A 24,010-nucleotide genomic window follows, 5' to 3' on the forward strand; every position below is an offset into this window, starting at 1 on the left:
AAACAACATCTTAATTAATAAAACAAATAAATGTTGATGGATGGTGCACAAGAGCCAAAACATCATTGTAAACTGCATGGAAAAGATTTCATACAAAGACGGTCATTGTGTTTTTGATGGGAATCATCTGAACTATCTTAACTGTTTTGGAATAACACAGAGCACTGAAATGCATCCAGGATGAGACTCCTCTTGGGAAACCTAAAAAAAACCCACATCCTATCCAGATGCAGCACCTGCTACAGACATTATGAAACATGCAAAAAATTTTATTGCTACAAAACTAAAAGAAACAGAAAAACATACAGATACATTTTTAAATTTTTTTACATATTCTTTATTCCAAATGCTGAAAGGGCCAGCTGAGCTAAATTCCAGGCAAACCTGCAAAACTCACGTGTCATGACAGAGTCTTTGATTGGATCGCTTTCATCTAGTCCAAGGGTAGAGATGATGTTAACCTCATATGAAGATCCAGGAGAGAGCTGAGACAGGTCGAGGATGGAGTCCTCAGAGCCCACTGACACTGACACTGGCTCACCTTCAAGAGAAGGACAAAGTATTACTCAGTTTTGCTTTGTCCTCATAGAGATAGAGGTGTTAGGTAGAGGTGAGTTTGGACTTCAACAGGATTTAAAAAGGGAGCTACACATTCAATCATCTACAACACAGACTGAGGCTGCTTCGAAAGAGAGAGATTTACATCCCTTGTGACTTCATAGTTTTTCGATTCATAGACATATGTAATCTGGAGACAGATTGTTATAAAACACCCCTAAACAACTAATTGGATTACATGAGCACTTTAAAGATTGGGTACTATGAAGAAAACCACCTTCAAGAGAGCACAGAAGTCAGCAAGGCTTCGAATAGTGTATGTGAATGTATCTACTCATCAATGATCAATAATCAAGGACCACCACCTCAGAGAATAGAGCTGCAAATGCAAACCTTTGGTAGTTTAAGACAAAAACAGATGCTCAAAAATACTCCGGGACAAAAACATATTTGTCATACATGGTGGCGCACTTGTTATGGTTTGGGCATTTATGGCCAAGGGAACTGAAATGCCAGCATTTGCTGATGATTTCATGGCTGAAGGTTTTTCTACCTGAGGTCACTTCTCCTTTATATCAACAAGCAAAATATCCATTCAGTCGACAATAATTCACCTGGCCTATAGGGTTTAGTAAATTATATAAAAGTTAAAGCATGCAAACTTCCTGATTATTAACTCTAAGAATGGGTCAAGTTGTAAATATAGCCTAAGATTAGCATTCCAGCTATGAGTTGAATGTTGGACATTCATTCTTGCTAACTAAAAGAGCTTCTCTATGATAAAGAAATTTAATTAAAGATTATGTTTGTTTCTTACCTTCATCTGCATGGGTGTATGTGACTTTGAAACCACTAACGGGACTTTTTGGTTTGGTCCATGACACTGTCAAAGAGTTTTCTGTCACTTTACTGAAGACTATGTTGGATGGAGGTTCTGGGCCTGGAAGGTAAAAAGAAGATGATGAGAGAGGTCAATACAAACAAAGGTAGTGGGGGAAGGAGATGGGCTATTGAATGAGATAGAAAAGAAGGAAAACACAAAAAAGAGAAAGAAAAGAAAAAGTCGGGACAAAAGAACAAATGGATTTCACAAATGAGACAAAAATAGCCACTGAAAAGGGGAAAACAGTGTGTACATAATTATTTATTCATCCACACATTTGCTATTAGTGCTCCAGCTTATGTGTATATATGTACAGTGCAAACATATATACAGTATACAAATTATATACAAACAGGGTAACAACTGAATGAAGATGATGGATCCTGGGTAGCAGCAAATGAGAAAGAAGACTTTTTAATACAGTAGTTAGATGGTCAATCAAACCTGAAAATAACAGTGTGGCAGGAATAAATGAAGATGAAACAACAGAAGAAAAAGAGAAAATTAACAGTGAATGAACACAAACACAATTAGATATCAATGAGATAAAATGATAAGAACTGGAAATTGTTTGGTAGTTTGGATGAATATTTCTATAAGAAACCAATTTGCATTCTAAAAAAGTTTAGAACTAAAATACCAGCCAATTATGATTAGACAAGTTCAACTGTGTAACATTCACAAATATGTTGATTCTGTGACGTCAGATAGGGTGTGTACCATACTGTCAGTACTGGCACATACCAGTATTTGACACCCAGACTGATTTAGTTATATTGATTATTTTTAGAATTTCCATATTTTGCATTTGAATGGAAAAGGGAAAGACAGACCAAATGTACAGTGACCAGCCGTGGTCTTACCCTGGTTTGGGTGAGAGATGAAGGGGTGTCAGTGAAGCTGGCTGTTAGCTTACCCTGAATGAGAGAAGTACAGAGTAGCAGTGAATGAGTGGTGTTATGTTGTTGCTGTTCTTTTTGATGTCAACTCAGTTGACTACAAAATACGACCAAACAGATTGGAAAACTGGGTTTTGATTTAGGACAATTCTATCCTCAGGATACCATTTTGTATAATGCATCAAAGCAGACTGTCGTGTGGACTTCCCCATGGCTCAATGCCAGATCCAAAATAAGGTTTACAGAAGATTTAAACATAAACCCTGGTTAAAGACATTTGCTGTACTGTTTTATCTTGCACAATACTTTATGGACTTAACATTGCAATCTAACTACAGTATCTAAAATGCAATATAGCTGCTTTAAAATGGTTTGGAATAAACTTTGTTACTTTGGCTAATCTATTTTACGTATATGTGGGAATGTACAAATGTACAATGTACTGTCTCTATCCCCACCGGTGGCCTTGCAGCAGGGGCTCATCCTCAACTGCTCTCGATCTGTAGCCTCAGACATGAAGCAAAAGTGGTAATTCAAAAAAAGTTATTCATGGTTAAAATCCACTGTTGTTTTCCAGGTGCTGGGCCTAAAAATTGTCTAGCTTTGATAGACTCCAGTTCCAAAGCATGAATAAAAAAAGATATGTTTTCCAAGATTGCTATGGGATCATTAGCGAGATTTACTCTGTCAAATGCTACACCTGAGGCTACAAAATGGTAACTCACAGGCAAATGAACGGGTAAAGTGAAAGAGGCTGAGGTGGCCAAAAGTATCAATGCACATCTGAAGTTTGACATCAAATAACAGTGTCTTCTTAGGCAAGAGGGTATTGATTATGATGATGTAATTCATGAATATGAGTATTTCACATATTCATGGAGGCTGAAGAATGAGTGCAAAAGTACAGCATTTACACAAAACAACTTCACAATGGGATTGTTCAGCATCAACATGTACTGAAAACAATGAAAACAGGTATGTCAGTAAACATGTTTAGGTGACAAACAAATGGGACAAACAAATCTGAAACTGTAAATCTCAAGCTTACAGCTTTCAAGAGTTCAGCAGCACTTGAGCTCTTGAAATGGTGTTTCAAGGGAAAAGAAATATTTTCGGTTGTTCTCCAGACAAGTGATGATTAGTTAACAATAGATGTGCTTTAATCAGCACAACATGAAGCGGAGTAAAGATAAAAGGCCTGAACGGCCTTTTTACCTTGAATAGATTGAAATCGACGGAGGAGGGACGAGATCGAGAAGAAAAGAACAGGTTTTCTGAACAAGATTTGACAACACTGACAGTAATGTTGTACCATTGCATAGTAGGAATTCATGTTGTTCTACTGTCGCAATGGCTTGTACCTGTACTGATGACAAGCTTGTGCAGTCTGGACAGAAGGCCAGGACCCTTTCCAAGCAGGGTCAAGGTGTACTCGGTCTGTGGAGGCAGATCCTCAAACTGGAGAGAGCGAGCTGAGCCGGGAAGCACTTTTTTGAAGGTTTTATCACCTGCTGTTGGTTTGACTACTGTGCTGCTTTGGATTTTAGGAGCCTGAGTGGCAGAGCTTTCAGGTACTCTGTTATTTTCTTCAGTGCCTCTAGTTTCTGATGTTGGCCCTTTGGCGTGTTGATCTTCATCCCGTTCTTGTTTCTTTTCTATCTGCGTTGACCCATCATCTTTCTCGTTTTTTGTTCTGCTCACAACAAAATTTTTATACTTCCCTTCTGGTGAGTCCCATATCAGTGTGAATCCATCAGAGGTCTGATTTGTCACTCCAACATAGTCTAAAAGTTCTCTTGTGATTCCAGAAGAAGCCTCTGATGCAGGACCTCTTGTTTGTTCAGTTTCAGTGTCGAATCCACTTTTTACAGTATGACTTGTTGCTGGAGGCTCTCCTTTTTGGCTCCCACTGACACTGTGGGTGCTGTGATGCTGTGTTGTAATAGTTCTGGCTGGTTGCCTCTTTGGAAGAGAGACAGGTCTTGAGTCTCTTGGGTCAGATTTAACGTATGGTTTGCCTCGATCCATAGCACCAGTATTTCTGCCATTATCGACTCTCTCTTTGTGGACATCAGAATCTGTTTCTTTCATTTCAATCAGAGCATTGTCTCCTTTTCCTAACTCATAAGTCTGTATGCTGGCGCTCATTTTGTTGTCATCTGTTTGGGCACTTTGAGTTACCTGTGCAGTCTCTTCTTCTCCAGGCTGATTAATTTGATATGGTGGAGTAGACTTGTGGACATTCTGCTGTCCCGATTGGGTTTCAGGGTTTTCAAGGGTACTATCTTTTCCCAATTGATTATTTTGACTTCCTGCAGTTAAGCTGATACCCACATTTCGGTTTCTGTTCGGGAAAGGCTTGTGCACGGGACCTCTGTGTGGAGGCAATCTCATATTCGTCCGGGTTTTGTTTTGGAAAGATCCACCATGTAGCTGTGGGCGACGGAAGTTTGGACGACGCAAGAAAGGACCTCCACTTCCTCTTATGGTTTGATTAAACTCAGTGGACAAGCTTGTTGTGGAGATACTTGTCTCAAGTCTTCCTCCATTCCCTTCTCCTTTTGGCACAATATCAGATGGAAGGGAATCTTTGGAAATTGGCAATTCAATGGGAAACGCCTGCTCTTTCTGAGTATCTGCTCCACTTTTTTTAGATTGAGGGAACTTAAGCGAAAGCCTCAAATTAGGACGAGTTCGGTTATGAACATTTGTAAAGGGGCGACGTAGTTGATCTCCCTTTGGAGGTGGACGGCGAACGGGAATTAGTCCTCTTTCAGTCAGCATCTTGTTTTGGTTTTCTTCAACTCCAGAGGATGCCAATATTCTTGTTTTATCTTCTTCCCCACTTGTAACCTTCAAAGGTGCATTTACTTCAAGTAAGGACGATTCATCTGAAGCAGATGAGGATGATGAAATTGCGAGTTCCCCTGTGGGCAGAAGTCTGGTCTCAGTCTTTCTTCTTGGGTTATGGCTCAATTGAGGAGAGCGATGAGGAACTCTAAAAGTTTGCTGGGTTTTGTTTTGAGGTAATCCAAAATGTTGGTGGGATTGCCGTATGTATCCCCGTTTTGGAAGTGTGTGGTGGAAAAGAGGGGCATCACCTCCCACTGGGGGGGATAGTTCACTGTCTTCAGATGGTACTGAGTCAATGATAGTTTTGTCTTTATCAACATGCATTTCATTGCTCCCAAGTGAATTAGAATCATCTGATCTGGAAGAGGATGATGGAGGCAATAGTGATGGTAATGCTTGGGGTGACGATGAAATAAGTGAGGATAGTGGTTCCATTGATGATGAATCTGAGTCTGATGGATGTGATAGTGTTTGTGAGTTTGATAAGGATGATGAAGAGGATGACAATGAGGAGAGTGGTTTCAGTACACTTAAAATCTGTGTCGTCACCATATCTGCATCTGCTGAGATGTTCAAAGGTTTGGACAGGTGAACTGCAATTGTTGTGATATTCAAATTGTCAAGAGTATCTATGATCAGCTTATGTAAAGGTTCAGGTGTATGATCAAGGTCTGTCTCTCCATGAGGGGGCGTAATATTTGGATCTGAGCTTAATGTCTTCCCTCCCTGTCCTGCTCCATCCCCTCTACACCCATTGCCTCTGTCCTTTAGGGGTAATCTGAAGTGTGTCACTTTCATTTTATTCATACATTTCGTCTCTTGACTTTTAACAGTTTCTGTTGGCTCTGAGGTCACTGGATCAGTATTATGTACATGCACAGCAGTACCAACATCCGGTTGCCTATTTGAGCCAATAGCAGCAGTTGGTTCCTCTGAGTTGTTTTGCCTGTTTGTTTCCAAATGATTCCTGGGCATTACAGCTGGACGTTTGTCATTCCACCTCTCAGAATTTGATTCCTCTACACTCAGGTCTCCCATGGAGTCTCCAGTGATGAGAGTATCTGATTTAGTTTTTTTAGGTACTATCTGTTTGCTTTTTTTTGCAACAAACGTTTCCCCTTGAGGCGAAAGTCTGGTCTCATTGAAACGGAGCAGGCTCGGGACCTTTGGCCTCGACAGGATAGGTCTTCTGAAGACTTTGAGTCTGGTGCCATTTCTTGCCACCATTTTGCTAACTCTTGCTCCACCAACCAGAGGTTTAGTCCTGCCAATCACAGTGACAGAAGAGTCTTTGTCAGGGCCATTAGAACCTCTCCCTCTTACAGTCTCACCTTCACTCCCATCCTCCCTCCTACGTTGCTGGTCAAATACTTGCAACTTAGTTGATGGATTTAACTCTTTGTTCATGCTTCCAGTATCTTGTCCAGGGGCTTGTGGGACCTGCATGGTTAAAGCCTCTGTGGTAACCCTTGGTAATGTCTCACCTAAAGATGTGAAGGGAGTAAGCATTTGGATTAACTGTTAAGGTAATTAAGTGCTGTGTTGATAATCCAGATGAGGTCAAATCTAATAAAGGAAGAAAAGCAGTTATTGTATTTGTCTTCACACTGTCATGGAAACCAGATTTAAGATAGTTTGTCAGTTATTAAAAACAAACAAACAAGGCCAGTGGTATCCATGTAAAAGCTGCGAAGAGAACATCGACATATAATTAATGTTTGACTTGGACAGACATAGTGTTTGTGTCACTAGTGGGAAGGAAATATCATGACTGAGCTCAGCAGCAGATGGGAAACTTAGGGGAGTACATTACTTCATAAATTTTTACAAATGGCAGTAAAATGTGCTTTATATGATGTGATTGAGAGTTATGGGGTGTCTGGACACATAAAGGTTTACTTAACAGCACCAAATTTGTCTTCACTGAATGCAGCTTGAGTAAGAACCATTTGACTTGGATTGTTATGTGTTTGTTTGTGTCACTCACTTCCTCTGCCGTTCTGTCCAACTGAAAATGTTGTTATTGTCCAGTGTAAACATCTGTCTGTTGAGTTTGAGCATTAAGCAACAACAAATTGTGTGGTAATGTGACTTTTGGGGCCTGAAACTAGTTGGTTCACTACTCACCAGGAACTGCCTGTGTGGTCGCTGGTTTGCTCTGGCTCAGACCCTTCTCAGCAATCAGCAAGATGTCATACAAACGCCCCGCCTCCAACTGTCGAATGTGAGCAGAGTTTTGGCCGGCTGCTACTGTCATTTCTTGACTCCTCCCTTCTCCGTCGTTGGGGCTGATGGTCAAACGGTACCTGTCAATCTCCCCCTGTGACTGCTCCCATTGGACCACTGCTGAGGTGGAGGTTGTCTTGACAACTTGGAGGTTGGTGGGACCAGAGATGACTGAAGATGAAGAGGGCACAGAGGATAAAAAAGGCAAAAGACACAATTTATGATTCTGACCTTCTTGATTCTACCACGTAACAAAGAGCCACCAAGATCCACTTTTTTAATTAACCCTGCAGCCGTGGTTCAGTTACAGTCACAGTTTCACTCCTGCGGCTTCAACCTTCCTCTTCACTGCCACGCAGCTTCCCCGCAGCTGCCACAGATTGCATCTTTCATTAGGAAGGGCAGCAAGGGGATGTTTAAACTCTGGCTGCCAGTTTTGCAATTTGAGCCGCTCACACGTGCCAATGTGTTGGTCAGGTGCTCTTTTTTCTAACCACTACACTTCATACTCTATTTTTATACAGTTGGAATACATAACGTGACTGTGAAGTGCATTTTCTTTCTAATTTCATTTTCTAACATGACACTGCCCCTAAAACATCTATTTAGCAAATTACAAAACATACAATGAAACAGAAACACTGAAGTTAATTACATCCACCACACCACCACAGTATGATAGCAGCAAAAGTATGAAATTACAGTTTATCAGCCAGTAACATTTCACTTTCAAAGTGGATCAGATAAAAACATGAACTGACTACAATGTATACAAAAAGAAACTTAGATTCAGTATCAGTGTAATTCTTATGAATTTGTTAATTTCCCACTGTTTTTTGGTTTTAAAAACATTTCCAGTAGTCGAAGAATTGGCTCAAATTACCCAAGAGGAGAAAGCCAGTATCACAAGAGTTTGTAATGTTCAATAAACAGACAAACAAAGACAAAATCTCACGGGTCATAAATTCAGTGGAGCTCTCAGCTCCCCTCCTGCCGTTGATCTCTCCGATGATGCTGACACTGTACTCCTGACCAGCTGCCAGGCCCATCTGGGTGAAGGTGGTCAGGCTGCCCTCCACCTGCACAGCTATCTGCTGGTCGCTCTCTTTCTGTTGGGTTGAATCAGATGACAAACCATAGTCAGTTAAAAGCTACGGAGATTCTTGGACAAACAACTATGGTTGAGGTGTAAGTGAATCTGTGAAACCTGTTTCCAAGTACCCATCGTTGTTAACAGGGACTTATGGTGGTACAACGCAGCTCAGGCCACAGATATAGTTCATTTGAACTATGCATCTGGAGGCCCACTGTGTCTTTTGCTCCCTTTGTTCCTTAAGATATGAACTCTATGCATCTGCAAGTTGCAGTTCAGAAAGTAAGGCTGGCAGCGGTTTGACTCACCATAATTATATTAGTTTGAAATAGAATTGAAATAGAACCCCAGTTCCAAAAGAAAATCAGTAAAAAAAGAACCCATAAGGCAATGTTTAATTCACAAGATAACATATAGAGATTGCACAGAGATGACCTTTTCAGTGGGCAGAATTAGGTCAATTTTTTAATCTCAGACAACAAATATAGTGTAGTTTCTAATTTCTGAGTAATGTCAATTGTAAATCCGTCATGTAAACTAAATATACTTGTGATTTATATGGATGAAAATGTTTAGTTATGAGAATAATATCATGCTTGTAATAATATCATACTAACAGGTTTTCAATTAATTGTGGAATTTTAAATGTAGAAGCAGAAAATCACACAGTGGGCCTAGAGACAACACATGAATCATTCCTGGTTACATTGTTAAGTTCTGCTGTGAAAATCTATAATAACTCTTTTACAATAGCTGCTGAATAACTGCTCTTTTAGTCTGTGATTTGTAATTTAATCTTTCCTCTATGTTTTCTCAGGGACAGAGTAGCAACCCCTCTGATTGATTGAAGATGTTAAAATACGAATAGTGATGACAAATGTTTGAGAAAATTTCCTCCCACGCAGACACTGACTGATTATTAATCTCACTAATGTTTCTATTTGTTGATTTGAGTTCAGCTAGCTTTGCAAACAAATCCATTCTCAGTAACAACAACAAAAACTATCCCAATATGATCATCATGAGGAGCCTGATCAGACTGAGTGGAAACACAGCATTTTCTGCAGGGCATCCACATGTGGGTGGGCAGAAACACACTGGTGCTATTGTTCCTCTTTTTTTCCCCCTTTCTTTTGGGGTTCAGAAATCTTAACAGGATGGAACAAAATCATTAACATCACTGAAAGTCTTAAAACTGCACTATGACACACACTTTGGAGCCATTTGTGTCTAATTTTACATTCCTGCCGCTGTGTTTTGTTTTACAGTGAAACCACTAACATATGAGTGGTATGACTCTTTAAATTTTCATGGATGTCATAGTTCTTGTCCAGAGAACCAAATTTCAAGCTTATGCGTTCTTATAAGTTCTTCGAGTCTTCTGGCTGAAATTTGTATAATTCATTACAGGATATAGTTGGCCACTGTTTTGGCTTCCAGGTACACTATAAATACACTTTATTAGTAGAATTTCACATGGTATTTACCCACTACTAAGGAAATTAAGTCAAGACTGAGAAAGACTAAAGATGGAGAATGATATTCTACAACTGCATGAGTACCATTTGTTGGAGAGAATGTTTATCAGTTTAAAAAATCGGTTTGCTATGCTGTTACAAAGGAGTAATTTGATTCAAACATGTTACTCAGTTGTTCAAGAAAAAAGCTTGATATTGGCTTGGAGTTGCAGAAAATAGAGGAAGGAACTAAAAGAGTTGCTGGCATGAAAGAGCGCTTGGTAAAGCTGTTTGCTTATATTGGTGTGCATATTGCATTTTTAACAGAATCTGTAGTGGCATCCCATAGGTTGGGGCAGTAACCTCCTGATTACTACTTCTTGGGTGACCTCAGCTCCACCCTCTTGGGCTGAGGTGAAAAATAAATAATAACAACTTTCAGGCTTTCAACTACCCCCTCAAAAACCAATGGGTGTCATCAATGAAACATCTGCTGATGAAAAAAGATGGGATCTGTTTAAAACTCTTTTCCATAATTCAAGTCCAAATCTATTCATGCTGCTGGATGATTTGATACTTTGAAATGCAAAAAAAAAATTGTATTTGTATTAATTGTATGCATTTGCAATTGTTAAACTTTCCATCAATCAAAAGCTGTAGCTTGTTAAAGTGCAGGACTTTCTCATGAATGGATACCATTTTTTAAATTAAGCAGAGCACAGCTGGTTGCCATGTTGGTCACTATGGTGGTTGCCTGGATCAGTGTCCTTGTGTCAAAACGCCTCCATTCATTATCATACGAATGAGGGTGACATCATTAAAACTGAGGCTTCCAGTAAATTCACAACACATTTTTAAACAAGCAGAGGCTCTGTTGTGTTCAAAGCCAGTGATTAGGGGGATGAGGAGGGCTGACTGGGCCACAGAGAATGCCTTAGTTTTGTTGTTGTTGGTGCTGAAGACGTCAACCGGAAGTGGCTCTATTAGCGATAGTTGAAATAGGTACAGCGCCACTTATCTACTGCGGTATTGCATGCTTTGTGCCAGTGATTCGATTCATTCACCACCATGTAACAAAGGATAATTACCCTTGCTCAGATAAGGAGCATAACCCAACTATAGCTATAATCGAGTTAATCTCATCATGTAAACCCACCGACTGACTCAGAGTCTGCATGTTTATGCTGATTTTCCTCCTACGAAAATACATCTGACGTTTTGAGAACCAGGCTTTCTTTGTGTTTGGTTCCATTCAGCCACACTCACATAATCACATGTGTATAGGTGTGTTTTTTACTGAATCAGTAAAACTACAAATATTTCAGCATGGCATTATTTTAGTACAGTCCTTTATGTAGAATTACTAAAATTTATCTGCCATGAGTCTCTGGATTCAGATCTATTTCCCTCCTGTCTCATTTTAACCTTTTCTTCATGTATGCGAGTGGCTAAGGATGTGGCTGCTCTGTTCCTGCAGGTTCTCCTGGCACAGCTGTTTCTCATAAAGCTCATGAGCCTGGCAGCATATATACCCCAGTCACACCTCCACTCAGTGCCAGATCGTTGTAACTCATTCAGTGGTACAACCGGCCATCTAAGTATGAAGTTTCCTTCTTCTCATCTCATCTCATCTCATCTCATGTCTTGTCCTGAGCTAACCTAGTTTCCATAGTCTCTCTTGAGAATCTCTTCTTGGAAAGCTGTTGCCATAAACCTTGGAACCTTTTTGCTGTCAGCATCTGGAAAATACCTACCAACAGGGAAGTAACACCTGCACTCACCTAATTGGTAGAGCTCTTCCTATAGGAAATACCTATACGTGAACTTGGACCCTGCTTTTGGATCCCTGTTCATCTGGAAAACCTACCTGTCCACCTGCTCGTCAACCTCGTTGCAGTAAACTGCTTCCTGGATCGCCATTCCCACCAATAACATTTATTGGTTTCATCCCAGAATTCATGTCTTTGTCAATAAACCTGTTTATTTTTTTATCTCCAGCCCACAGTCTGCTTCTTGGGTCTTAAACACTCCCTTGTGACAATTGCAAAATCTACTTCACACATTAACCAATGGAATATCCTCCCTCACTAACCTAAAGGATTAAGTGTTTCACGATGAAGACATCAAGTCTATGTGCAACTACAACCACAGTTGAACAGGATGTAAAATAGTTCGCATGTTGAGTGTTTCTCATTGTCAACGATGTTTTCTTGGAAGGATGGGTCGTTCTGAATGATGTCCGTCTTATGCGAGGAAGAAGTCCATCCTTATATGTTAAAAACTGACATGGACAAACTTTAACATGAGGTCCAGCTTCCCTGAAAGTGTCCTTGGGCAAGACGCTGAACCAGTAACTGAACCCCACATTGCCTCCAATGCGTCTGTTGGTGTGTTAATATGTGAAAAAATATGAAAAAAGCCTCAAACACTGTACAGACTAAGACTTGCTCTATGAGTGTGTGTGTGAACTGCTTTAAGTAGTCAACAACACAAGAATAGGGCTACTCACAGAAATTACAGTACATTTACCACTATTAATCATACACACAAAACAGCACTGACCTGACTGCATCTTTGATGGAACAGTGCAAGGTAATAACAGACACATTGAAAGCAGGCTTAGTTAAAAAACGTGCTGCGCCAACATTGATCTCCTGTCTGTGGCGTCTCAGACACGCAAAGGATTGTGGGTGAATTGTGAATACCTATGTTTTGCCTCCATTGTTCTCTATTATGATATAGTTCACGTCATTCTCAGATGATGTTTCCACACGTCAATGTTCATGACTCGATGATATTGACTATTATACTGTTAACTGGTGGAAAAAAAAGTGTTATAAGTGTGAAGGTTGGGATGGTGTGTGTCAGCTAAGTCTCTACTTCCCCAATTATCTACATTGCTCACACTCACTATTCGTTACAGGAGGAGTTAAACGGTTATGGTTAGAATTGATATGCATGGTTAGGTTTATAGAAAAAGTCTCACAGAATTGCATAAAAAAACAGTCAGCTCAAAATTTTGAAGCCTGGATTGTGAAACTATTACATATTATTAGTATAAACAACTGTTCATATTTTACAATTTCTGGTGAGAGTGGGCTGTTGAGAAGCTCCTGCTTGGAATAAAGATAAAGATGGACTTTTGAAATCTTATTATCTGTGGTGGATGTGTTCATGTTGGTTGTTAAAGGCTCTTCAGAAATGTGTTCCAGCTTTCTTAAAGAATTAGGGGGCTATGTGAACCACAGTGGTAATAATAATTGATAAAATGTATGTTGTCCACATACTTGAATAAAAGTTGTTAACCTCACAGATGAGCCAATAAGAGACTAGCTTTCCAGTTTTGCCTCCATGTTGCAGATGCTCATTAATGCTCCACTACTCATCTTGCCAACAGTTTCCCGCTCGGCTCAAAGATTTTATATTGTGATGATGTCAACAGACAAAGCCTTTAGGGTTTTAGGGAAGATTTACAAAGACATACACAAAAGAAAAGTTTGCAGTACAGTAAAAACAGACCAGCTGCTTAGTATTTGTTTTTGTTTGAATATTTCCACTAATGTTCCTATACAATGAAGCTGTATGTCCAAAACCCCTTTTTTAACTCCTCATTGCAGTACCACAAGTGACCACTGGTACAAACTGAATGACCTCCTTGAACTCCCGTGACCACTGATCCGTTTTGTTCTGACTGAATTTAGTGTCATATGGTTCAGCCACATAAAATTCAAAATCAAGCCTACAATTTAGTTCTAAATTTGCTGCACTCGATTCAGAAAACCAGCATGTAAACATCACTAGGCAACAATGCTGGTTGTGCTAGTGGCTGATTCACCAATGACAAACTCACTTCATGCCACTAAAGAGGCCATGTTGGACAAATATTTTTGTCAGTGTTCATATATGATACTGCTCCATAAAATGTAAACAGATGTCATTTAACTGCAAACATAATAAAACATCTGTATAACCCAGCAAGTCATTATGTTGATATAGACAGATTTTTCCCACATGCTGTTGCTGTAAAAAATTACATCTTACTGAGATTCTCTGTTGTTCTGAACCCATGTCATGCTGTATTAGTATATGTATGTTTTATATTTCCCTTAAGCCATATTTATAGAAAAAAAAAGCAATACTGTGAGATCTTCACAACTCTGAAGAGAAAAGATTCTGTCAGCTCACCCTAAACATGTTTAGGAAGGTTTTGTCAATGTCTTTTGCTGCCACAGAGGAAATGAATGAATGGCAATTCAAAATGAGCTCATCGTTAATAGCCTCATGATGCCTGCAAAAGTGAAGCAGGAAAGAAGCAGAAATACAGCTGTCACTGATGATAGGCTCACAGGGACAATCTGAGAATGCTGTCAGAGAAAATTGTGCAGAGAGAAGTTGGTGGCTACACCCAGAGAGAAGATGACCCACATACAGTATGTGCGAGAGGAAATTTTAGCCAGAGGCTAAAAACAGTTCAAATGTCACATAACTAATCCTGTTTTTCTTCTCGGGAGCAGAAAAGTTGGGAAATTTCTCTGTATGTTAAAATTATGAATGGCACTTCCTAAAAGTTCAAGTAATAAAGCCTAAACGTCAGTTCAATAAAGAAGATGGGTTCACTCACAGCTGCTCTCATTGTCTGGAGTTTGGACTTTTCAGCCTGTTATACTCAATCACTTTCATTTCCCTTCACTGTCAGACTCACCTCCACTTTATTCTGTCATCATGGTCCAGTGGTCGTCTTGCCCATATTTTATTCAAGCCAATCAGTCTAATCCCTTTTTTTAAAACCATCTTCTATCCTGTCATTTCTGCTTCAGGTTGATATTTGCCCAGCCTGCGTCTTCCCCATCTCCACCTTTTCCTGATGAAGGAGCCTCATCTAAAGTATGTGCCACCACCTGTTTCTGCTCATCCACCATGATGTCTAGACAACACAGGCATCTATCCTATCAGCTTCCCTCGTTCATGTCTCCAATCGACTAAGATGACACATCAGAGTCTAATCGCCAAACAGAACTACTTTAATTCAACTCTTGCACATTAATGAATTTTGTTAAAGTATTTCAGTTGATCTCTCCTTTTTGAATTAAGGGAGTCTGTTGTTTAGTTTGGATTTCTGTATTATACATGTTGTGAAAAGTTTGTTAAGAAGAGTTATGTGGTATTTTGTAGGAATGAGTGGCTCCTCTGTCTTGCCGGTGCAATTTAATGAAAGCAGACAACAGTTAAATTCATGTGAGTGAATATTTCTTGTATGTGACAATTGTTGTGACAAAATGTGTACGAAAGTTTGATGAAACTCACCACCGGTGCTGTATTGATAAGGACAGCTGCAGAGTCTCAGGTTTCCCAAGAGCTGTCATTTTTGCTTCAGATTTGGCCAAAAGTCGACAGCATAAACACACACACACTGATCTGACACATCTGTAGGACGTCAGTACGAGTGACATGAGGGTCACACCTTTCTGTCTTTGTTTCCACAACGAAAATGCTGGGATGTCTACAGTAACAGAGCCTTCAGCCTGATACATCACTGTTGCTGTTAACATATTGTTTTGATGAGTTGAAAAAGAGAAAAAACAGGTTGCTGTTGTAACCTGGAAACCAACAGTAAACACTCATCATTTTACTTGTAGATAAAATCCATATTTTTATCAGCCAGTGCGGCATCTCTGCACTGAGACTGATCTCTTCCTCTCTCCCTGCTGACAATCTGTTCTGATGTTGGCTGTATTTGTTTGGCTGTTGTTCATCTGTTGGTCTTATAAACACGGCTTTATTAATGTTGTCTGTCTCTCTTTCTCTGTCCGTTCGTCTGTCTTTTTGTGTCACAGATGTGGGCTCAGCAGTGATGTCATCCCTCTGGCAGTTGCCGTGTTTTCGAAAGTGTTTAGATGTTTCCATAACAACAAGCATCCCACATCTGCATCTTTTTCCCTGGACTTAAAGTGTTTGCTTCATTCACTGCTGTTGTGTTTGTACTCTTGCTGAACTCCATCTCCAGGTTCTGTCCTGCTTGTTTGTTCTTTAACCATCTGTTGTAATTTTAGGCTAAATTTAGAAGCTGTGATAGAAACACAGGGAATTCTGTGGTCATCGGTTTAAAAACATTGTGGAAGTAAAAGGAGATATTCACTGGAGACTAATTTAGATCCTTTGAGACCAATGACTGTCCAAAGTTTCAAATTTAAAGCAGGATTCTCACAGTTGGACTGGAGCAAAAAGTCATCCAAACCACACAGCAAAACACTAAAGTTTGATCTTTCTTTGTAAAATTACACATCTGAGCTTTCTCTGATCTGATGCCCTTACTGACAGGGTGACGATGGACTGATCTGAGACTGAGAGAGAAATTTTTTCATGCCTTTTCTGAACTTTTTTTTACCTTTGAGCATGTTGATGTCATGCATAGTTTTACTAGACACCATAATGTGTTTCTTCTTACTTCCAAGTCTTTTTTTATGCTTTGGGATCGTGTTTTTAGCGCACACACTGTAGGGATAGCACCAACAATCAGACCTCATCCATTTCATGATAAAATTCTAAACATGTTCATTATATCATTAAAAAAGCTATTATTGAGTGTTAGATTATAGCAAATCTTGATTATTTTTCTCATGAAACCTATTGTGTACTTCCATAACATGAACACACAGCTTGAACATTTTTTGAAGTACTAAAATGGATTTACTTCAATTAATAGCCCAAAACAAAACACCTGCTTTTTAGTCAATAAATGTTGTATTTGGCAGCACAGATCATATTCTTCTGGTCAGATCTGTCTGCTTTTTCCCTAACCTTTCTCAATGTCTTACCTTCTCCACTAGATTTGACCATTTTTGGTTAAACAAAAGGTAACCAGGCAACAACAGTCGTAGCACAGTTAAAGGGAAATAATTCTTTAAAAGATGGCCTTCCTGTACAAGCCAAAGACACAAAGACAAAGAGTAAGAAAATAAATAAGAAGAATTGATCCTGATCCGGTCTCGGGTTACTCCACCAGTCCACATATTATAAGAAGAACCAAACAAAGGAACCACATTGGTTTGTGCTAATAAAGGCAGTGAAGAACACAACTACTATTAGTATACACGGAAGCAAAGAATACAGGGAATCAGACATTTTAAAATCTGAAAGTGAAATGAGCATAAACAGAGTTCCCTCATCATAAACGAGAGAAACCAACTTTGACTAACAGCGGAAGATGGGGCATGATTAGTGGTATGTGGTTTATCTGAATCTATCATTAGACATTTCAAATTACAGAGCAGTTGAGTCAGCACCTCCAAGTCTGAGGCCAGAAGTCTGAAGTGTTTATTAGGAGATTTTTTTTGTTTGTTCCTTTTTTAATTTAAGCCAAAACCACAGATCAACTGTCAGAAAAAAGAAAGCTTGTACAGAAAGCTACTCAGATCAGGATCAGTATTGATTGTGAGTCTTCTCATGCACCCAAACAGAGTTTTCATCACTATAAATATTCTTCTAAGGGGGAGTTTTCATCAGCTGCAGTTCTGGTTTGGCTCATTTTCACACTCAATTACAAAGAGACCAAGTTTGTACAAAAACAGAATCATTGGTTGAGCCTTTCTTTTTCTTCTTATTTTTCAGCACTGCATCCCTGAAATATGACTAAATAAATGTTTCTAATGTCTTCCTTGCTCCTGGCAATGTAAAGAGACACAATTAGCAGGTTATTACTTGAGGCTCTGAAGATGTTTTTGTGCTTTGTTACCTTGGTTACCAAATGATGATCGGAAACATTCTCAAACAGATGAATCATCGGGTCACTTCTTGCATGCTTCCCAACAGTAGATAGATAATCAGTTTTGATTAAATCATACACCTACTGTTACAAAATTGTATTTCAGAGGACTGGAGACATTTTCAAATGTTCTTGAACAGGCAAAACAAATTACAAGATAAACAAACCCAAGCTGAAAAAATAAAAATGTTTTTCACATGTGAATATATTTTTTTTTATTTTTATTTGTCTATTTTCTGCTTCCTTTCTGCTCATGTTTTACATGGACTCCAGTCAAGATAACGTCTCTCCATGTGTTCATGAAGACGAACACAATGTGGACTTGATGTTGACACTACATTCTCTCTTAGGTCCAGGTTTTACTCCCATTTTAAGATTCATCTTCCAATCAGATTATCCATCTCTGACTCTCTCTGTCCATCCATTCATCCATCCATCCACCTTGTGTTTTGTCTCTGTCTCTCTACAGTTATTCCTGGTCTTATTAGTCCAATCCATGCCTCTCTTAGAGCCATTACAGTATCATAATGTCTAAATGATGTCACTTTAGGGAGATCGCTGGCTTGTTTTGTTGAAAAAAAAAAAGTATGAGGTGATCATAGTAACTGTGTATATGTGGGAAAACATGTTCAACTGAAATCCAGGACACATGCAATGGGGCAGTAAAGTGTCCAGAGTGTGCACAGTAATCTAAAGCAGCGTGTTGCTCTCTTCTTTTCTGGGAACAGTTTTGAATTTGAATTATTTTGAAAGTGAGGTCAAAAAGTGTTTTGGTTGTTCGGCTGCCTCCTTCGTGTCAGTCCCTCTCCTAAACACGACTAAAAGGTTCCAACACATTTCGTAATTTCCCACTTCTTTAATGTCCTCAGCTGCAGACTGACCACACGTTTGGGAGCAGACTGTCATATTTAACAAGTGAAGTAAATGGCTGAAAATTCAATGATCCATTGGTGTTCAAAACAGACTTTAAAGCAGATTCTTGTTTTTATGCAAAACAATATCACACACAGATCATTGCAGTGTTTAATAATGTGACACATTATGAAAACTACTAAAGATCTTCACCAGCCCTGAACCAGATCTGAAGCGCCTTTGGTTAAAAAGGGTGTCTAAGCTTGCAGAAGTTCCCATAGGAATAAATGGACACCTGGTCGACTCGCATGTGAACACACACATCCGTGGAAAGTAGTTTATGTTCCAGATTTCGTTTTGCGTCATCAAATTCACAATTTGTTGTAATAATTGCTGCAAAAGGACGATGAATGGACCTCACGCAACAGCAACCCGCAATTTAGAAAAGAGGAGCAGACTGAGGTTCGTCTTGTTAGTTAACTTCTCTGTCACACTGAGTTGGTTCCTCTTCCAGAGGCTTTGTTGCTATGTTGGTGTTTATGTTTGTCCATTACAACCAGAGCAGCAGATGCTTTGAATTTGTGTGTGTTGCTAATGCAGTCACTAACAACACAAACTCTATGCCTGCTGTATCCTTTTAGGTCCCCGCGAGGGAAGCAAACCAAAGTCTTGAAATCTGTTTTGAGAAGAATCACTGAGGAAATGCAACACATGTTTTCAGGAGAAGATGAGGTGTTAGTGCCTTCCACTGACATTTTGACTTGAGAGTTTGTCCTATAGTGGAGAAAAGTCTTTTCTTGGTGTGACCTGATTCATTTGTAAAGCAACAGCAGTAAAAAAGAAAAAAGAAAGGACTAAAAACATCCAGAAAAATCTGTACTGAGTCCACAAAGTTTTACTTATGTGAGTTTACATATTTAACTGTTTTAGCTTTTGTCTTTTTCTCTCTGTGCATTGCAACAAAAAACCATATCAGCACTCGAAAATGTCTACTGCAACATCAGAAATAAGTTTAATCATAAATCAGGAAATACTAAAAACAAAAAAAGCAATTCTTGCCATCAGAGTTTTGAAGGTTTTGAAGTAGCTCTGGGCTCAAAGTTTGTCAGATAAAAGAAGGAGGTGTTGTAAAAAGACCCTAAAAAGGACAAAATAGTTACGTCCGACAAATCGCTGCTCACGTTAAAATTTCCAAAATCGAGTTGCATCTGATTCAACTTGAGCTCAAACTGCAACACCATGAAATCCTGCTGTAATTTATTGTTTATGGTGCTAAGAAAATCTACTCTGAGGCTTTGACTCAGTTTCACAGGTCAATTTTTCAAGCATCTGTCAAGAAAATGACGAACTGCTTAGTTTCTCTCTGCATGTCCTTCACCTGAGGTGTGTTTTCCCACAAAGAGCCAAAATCCCAACATCACTCACTCAATACTTAGGACAACTTTTAAGATTTTTGTTGACAGATACTTCATTCAAGTATCGGTCTTAAAGACTGCAATATTTCATGCTAATATTGAACGTCATTGCCAGATTATTACAAACACGCACTTTTAGAAAGTCAGAGACAAACATTGAATGTCTCTGAAACTGAAACTGAGTCGAAGTGAAGTTGGAGATAAGAAATGAACTGATTCTTGAAGTGTCTCTGAAGCTGTTTGAGGCAAACAAATATTGGTCAAAGAAACAATCTATTTATACACAGTGCGAATGGCTACTGATTCATTTCAGCAACATGTTTGTCATCTAAGTTCTTGTCTTCTTATGAAGGGTGTTGTGTACAACACCATATATCCTGAGTTTATCTATTGGACAGCGAGTGCACTGTAAATATTTGGTATTTTCAAGTCCCAGCGGACTTTTTGTGTCAGGAAATTATTTCTGGAGCAGTGTCTTTGCTGAATTTATAATCATATTTTTAGGGTTTGAGAAACTTTCACGGGTGTTTTTTTTTACTCTTTATAAATTATTTTCCAACACGATCCACACAAAGAGCTGCCACTTTAAACAATCTCTCATCCAGACCGTCACGGCATCTGATATAGAAATATATCAGAGAGGGCTTTCTTTCAATCATTCCTGTTGGATGTTCTGTTTTCATATCTTTCTTCCAGCTAAATGTGCAGGTCTTTAATTGGAAAACTTATTATTCTGAGATCAGAGGTCACACTTTTGTGTTTGTAATCTTTTCAGGCAGTGAAACTTCACACAGCAGTTTTATGGCTCTGCCTGCAGACCTCATTTCACATCAGACACGTTTTGAATCTCCCTGAGGATCCTGTAAAAACAGCATTTGGGTAGTTTGTCCCACAGACTTCTCCGTCCTCTCAACATGACCTGGCAGAGAGTTTTGACCCCCAGAGTCCCGACTGAAGGCACAGCGAGGACTCAGTGAGAATCAGATTTTCACTGTCAACAAATACATCTGCTGTCTGAATTACTTTCAGAAAAGTGTCTGTGGGTTGATTTGATTTTTTTGCCCATCTTTCTATCCGTTGTGTTATAGATTTTAAGACAAAATACATCAGCGGTATGATATACTATCATAAGCCACAGTGTTCAATGTTTTCACTGTCATTACTGAAAAGGACCAATTCAATTGAACCTTTCTTTTGTTTGTTTTTCTGTTGTAATAAAATGTGAAACAAACTTAGTAAAAATGAGTTCTTTATATCTATGAAATCTCTGAATTTCAGAAAAAAAATTGAAACCTCTTAAGTAGAATGCAATACCGATTTTTCTTCACAACTTAAGCTTTTGATTTTGTCCCCTTCTATACAAACTTATCTTTCATTAAATAAATGTTTAATTAAAGGCATAGCTGCAAATGTGTTCCTTTGAAGAGAAAACCAAAGAATGAACTTAAGAATTAAATCTATGTAAGATCAGCTTACCTTGCTGGTGAAGGTGATGTAGTAAGTCTCATACTGGACAGGAGGTGGAGTCCAAGCCAGAGTGACAGATGTCTCTGTGATGTCCTGAGTGCTCAGCTGAGAGACTCCTGACATGGCTGAAAGTGAAATGGAGAGATTATCTCTTTGACCAATATGACCAAATACCACAATTTTTGGGTTACATTCAGTCAATAAGATAGTCAATAACACCCTTTACCAAAACACTTCCTGTAACTTCCTGCAATAACATCACTTGTTTGGTGTTGGAAATGAAAACTAATTGGTTGGGGTTATAAATATGGACAGGACTGAAACACATTCTTTCCACGACAACACCATCACCTTAACTGATGCAAATTTGAAGCTTCACATGCAGTTGCTCTCATGATATCAATTATACAGTAGGTCATTATTGCCAACAGGAATAATGGTGAATGACGATTAAAATAGATGCACATTTTTGGGGGTTTAATTTATATTGTATCTTGCTTCGTAAACTTTCAGCTGAGAACTTTCAGAACAAGATCAGAGGCAACCAAGTCCATTTAGTCATAATCAATACAAAGACAGGCACAAAGGAAATCTGATAAGGAATAAAAAGGCGATACAACATGTCCAGAGATCCAAAGTGAAAATATAGAGACAAAATGACAACATGACAAATTAGCTATGAGGAACAGTTCAGAATGCTAAAATACAACAGAGAGACAAACACAATTGTTGTCCATTTATTTGGGTATATTACAGGGATAGAAAGCTCAGAACTAAAATGCCAGTAAATACTTTAAAGATTTGCCTTCTTGTGTAGTATAGGGTCAAACTGAAAATCCAGCACGAACCAGTTTGTGACCTTTGGTAACCTTTAGCTAGCCATGAAAACCAAGCTAAAGACATTTTCTACATTGAAGCAAACATTTTTAAATGTTTTTTCTTTTTTACTATATTTTTTCTTCGTGAAGAAGGAATCTGTCACCAATCTGTCTTGTCAGTCTCCAAAATCTCACACTAAACTGAAGCAATTCCTGTGCAGAAATATCAAATTTTTGAATAATTCAGCTTTGTTTGTTGCGACCGTGTCATACACGTGGTTGGGATCAGATTAATACATTGTGTATTTATTGACATAAATCTGTGAAAATCAGTGTTTCAAAGACAACAAGGCAGATGGTCGAGGCGAATGCGTTTTGTATGTATGACTTGGACTCATTTTGAATTTTAATAATTGGATTCAATTGGATTATGATTGTATTACAATGAATTGGATTCTCATTGGCTTGAATTGGATTGTATCTTTGAAGTGCCTTGAGATGACATTTGTTGTAATTTAGCACTACATAAATAGAATACAATTGAATTGAATTGAACCATGAATGAGGTCTAGTTTTCTCTTGTAACAAACTGTAGTTCTTAATATCTTGTTTTCTTTCTCATGTGATTAAGACAGTGGGACAAATGGACCAGCGGGAATTGATTTGTCCTCTCACTAAATTTCTTTTCTCCTTATATTGAACCAGTTGTGATGTCCATCTTACCAAGTTTAAAGTTATGTATGTATCGGAGTTTGGCATTGGCCTCAATCAAATCCTAAACCATCTGCTCCCTGGCACCACAACAATGAAACAGACTGTTCAATCCAATCTGCTAGTTGAAAATGATATAGCTCAGTTGGTGAGGGATGGTTTTGTCATTAAGTGTTATATCCAGATTTATGATTTGGGAGCCACAGGAGCCTGGTTTCAGAATTAAATGGGTGACATTCGGTCTTTGAGATGAAATAAACTTGAAATATCAAGATATTTCTACCAGGAGATGGCAGAGACCGAACTAGAGCTAAAACAAGAATGAATATCCAAGTTCATTGGGTGGACACAAGCAGCACTAGAAGGGAAGATCACGTTGCTGATGCTGAAGAATATGTCTTGCCAGTATGATCATTGTATTTTTATAAAGTCAATAATAGGTCAGATTTTGTGTTTCATTTGCTTTTTGGAATGTGAAAATTCAAATAATGCAGCTTTCTCATGTTTTTCCACCTCACGATTCATTATTTAGTTTGAAAAAGGTCAGAAAATAAATAACAGCAAACAAAATAAACAAAAGGATCAGAATAAATAGGTAATTTTCCACCCATGGGGATGAATAAAATCTTATTTTCACTTGTTTTTTCTTAACCCTAACCTGATTGATTTAATTTTATTTCACGAACATAGTGAAGTTACTGGTTAAACCCAACCTGGAAATGATAAGGTTTTGTCATAATGTGTTATGTTTACATGTTACCCAAGCAATGTGCAAAATGGTGTCCATGTGGGTGATTGTGCCATTGTAAACAGATGTATTTTAGTGCTAATCATGACGTTTTTACTAAACCCAACCAGGTAACAGGTTGTCGTTTTGGGTCTTATTTATGAATTATATGAGTATTTCATAGGAGCACTTGTTGAAATCAACAGTTGCTCTTCTACTATGTTTAAGAACGAATGGAATACTAATCAGTGCTATGTAATCCAACTCTGAACCAGCCACCAACATCTCC

At 38.7% G+C, this 24,010-nt stretch overlaps 1 protein-coding gene across 1 annotated transcript in view; it reads right to left on the minus strand.

Moving 5' to 3' along the window:
- Nucleotides 1–24,010, minus strand: part of LOC140275325 (tenascin-like) — a 52,265-nt gene that overhangs the window by 6,127 nt on the left and 22,128 nt on the right. The window contains exons 6-10 of the mRNA XM_072370770.1: nucleotides 21,475–21,590; nucleotides 8,375–8,528; nucleotides 7,321–7,590; nucleotides 1,376–1,498; nucleotides 398–541 (exon numbers count right to left, since the gene is read on the minus strand). Coding sequence (XP_072226871.1) covers nucleotides 398–541; nucleotides 1,376–1,498; nucleotides 7,321–7,590; nucleotides 8,375–8,528; nucleotides 21,475–21,590 — 807 coding nt within the window. The remainder of the gene's footprint in view (nucleotides 1–397; nucleotides 542–1,375; nucleotides 1,499–7,320; nucleotides 7,591–8,374; nucleotides 8,529–21,474; nucleotides 21,591–24,010) is intronic.

The sequence above is a fragment of the Leuresthes tenuis genome, unplaced genomic scaffold (genome assembly GCF_036924035.1).
Source record: "Leuresthes tenuis unplaced genomic scaffold, fLeuTen1.0.hap1 SCAF_18, whole genome shotgun sequence".
In the NCBI taxonomy this organism is placed as follows: Eukaryota; Metazoa; Chordata; class Actinopteri; order Atheriniformes; family Atherinopsidae; genus Leuresthes; species Leuresthes tenuis.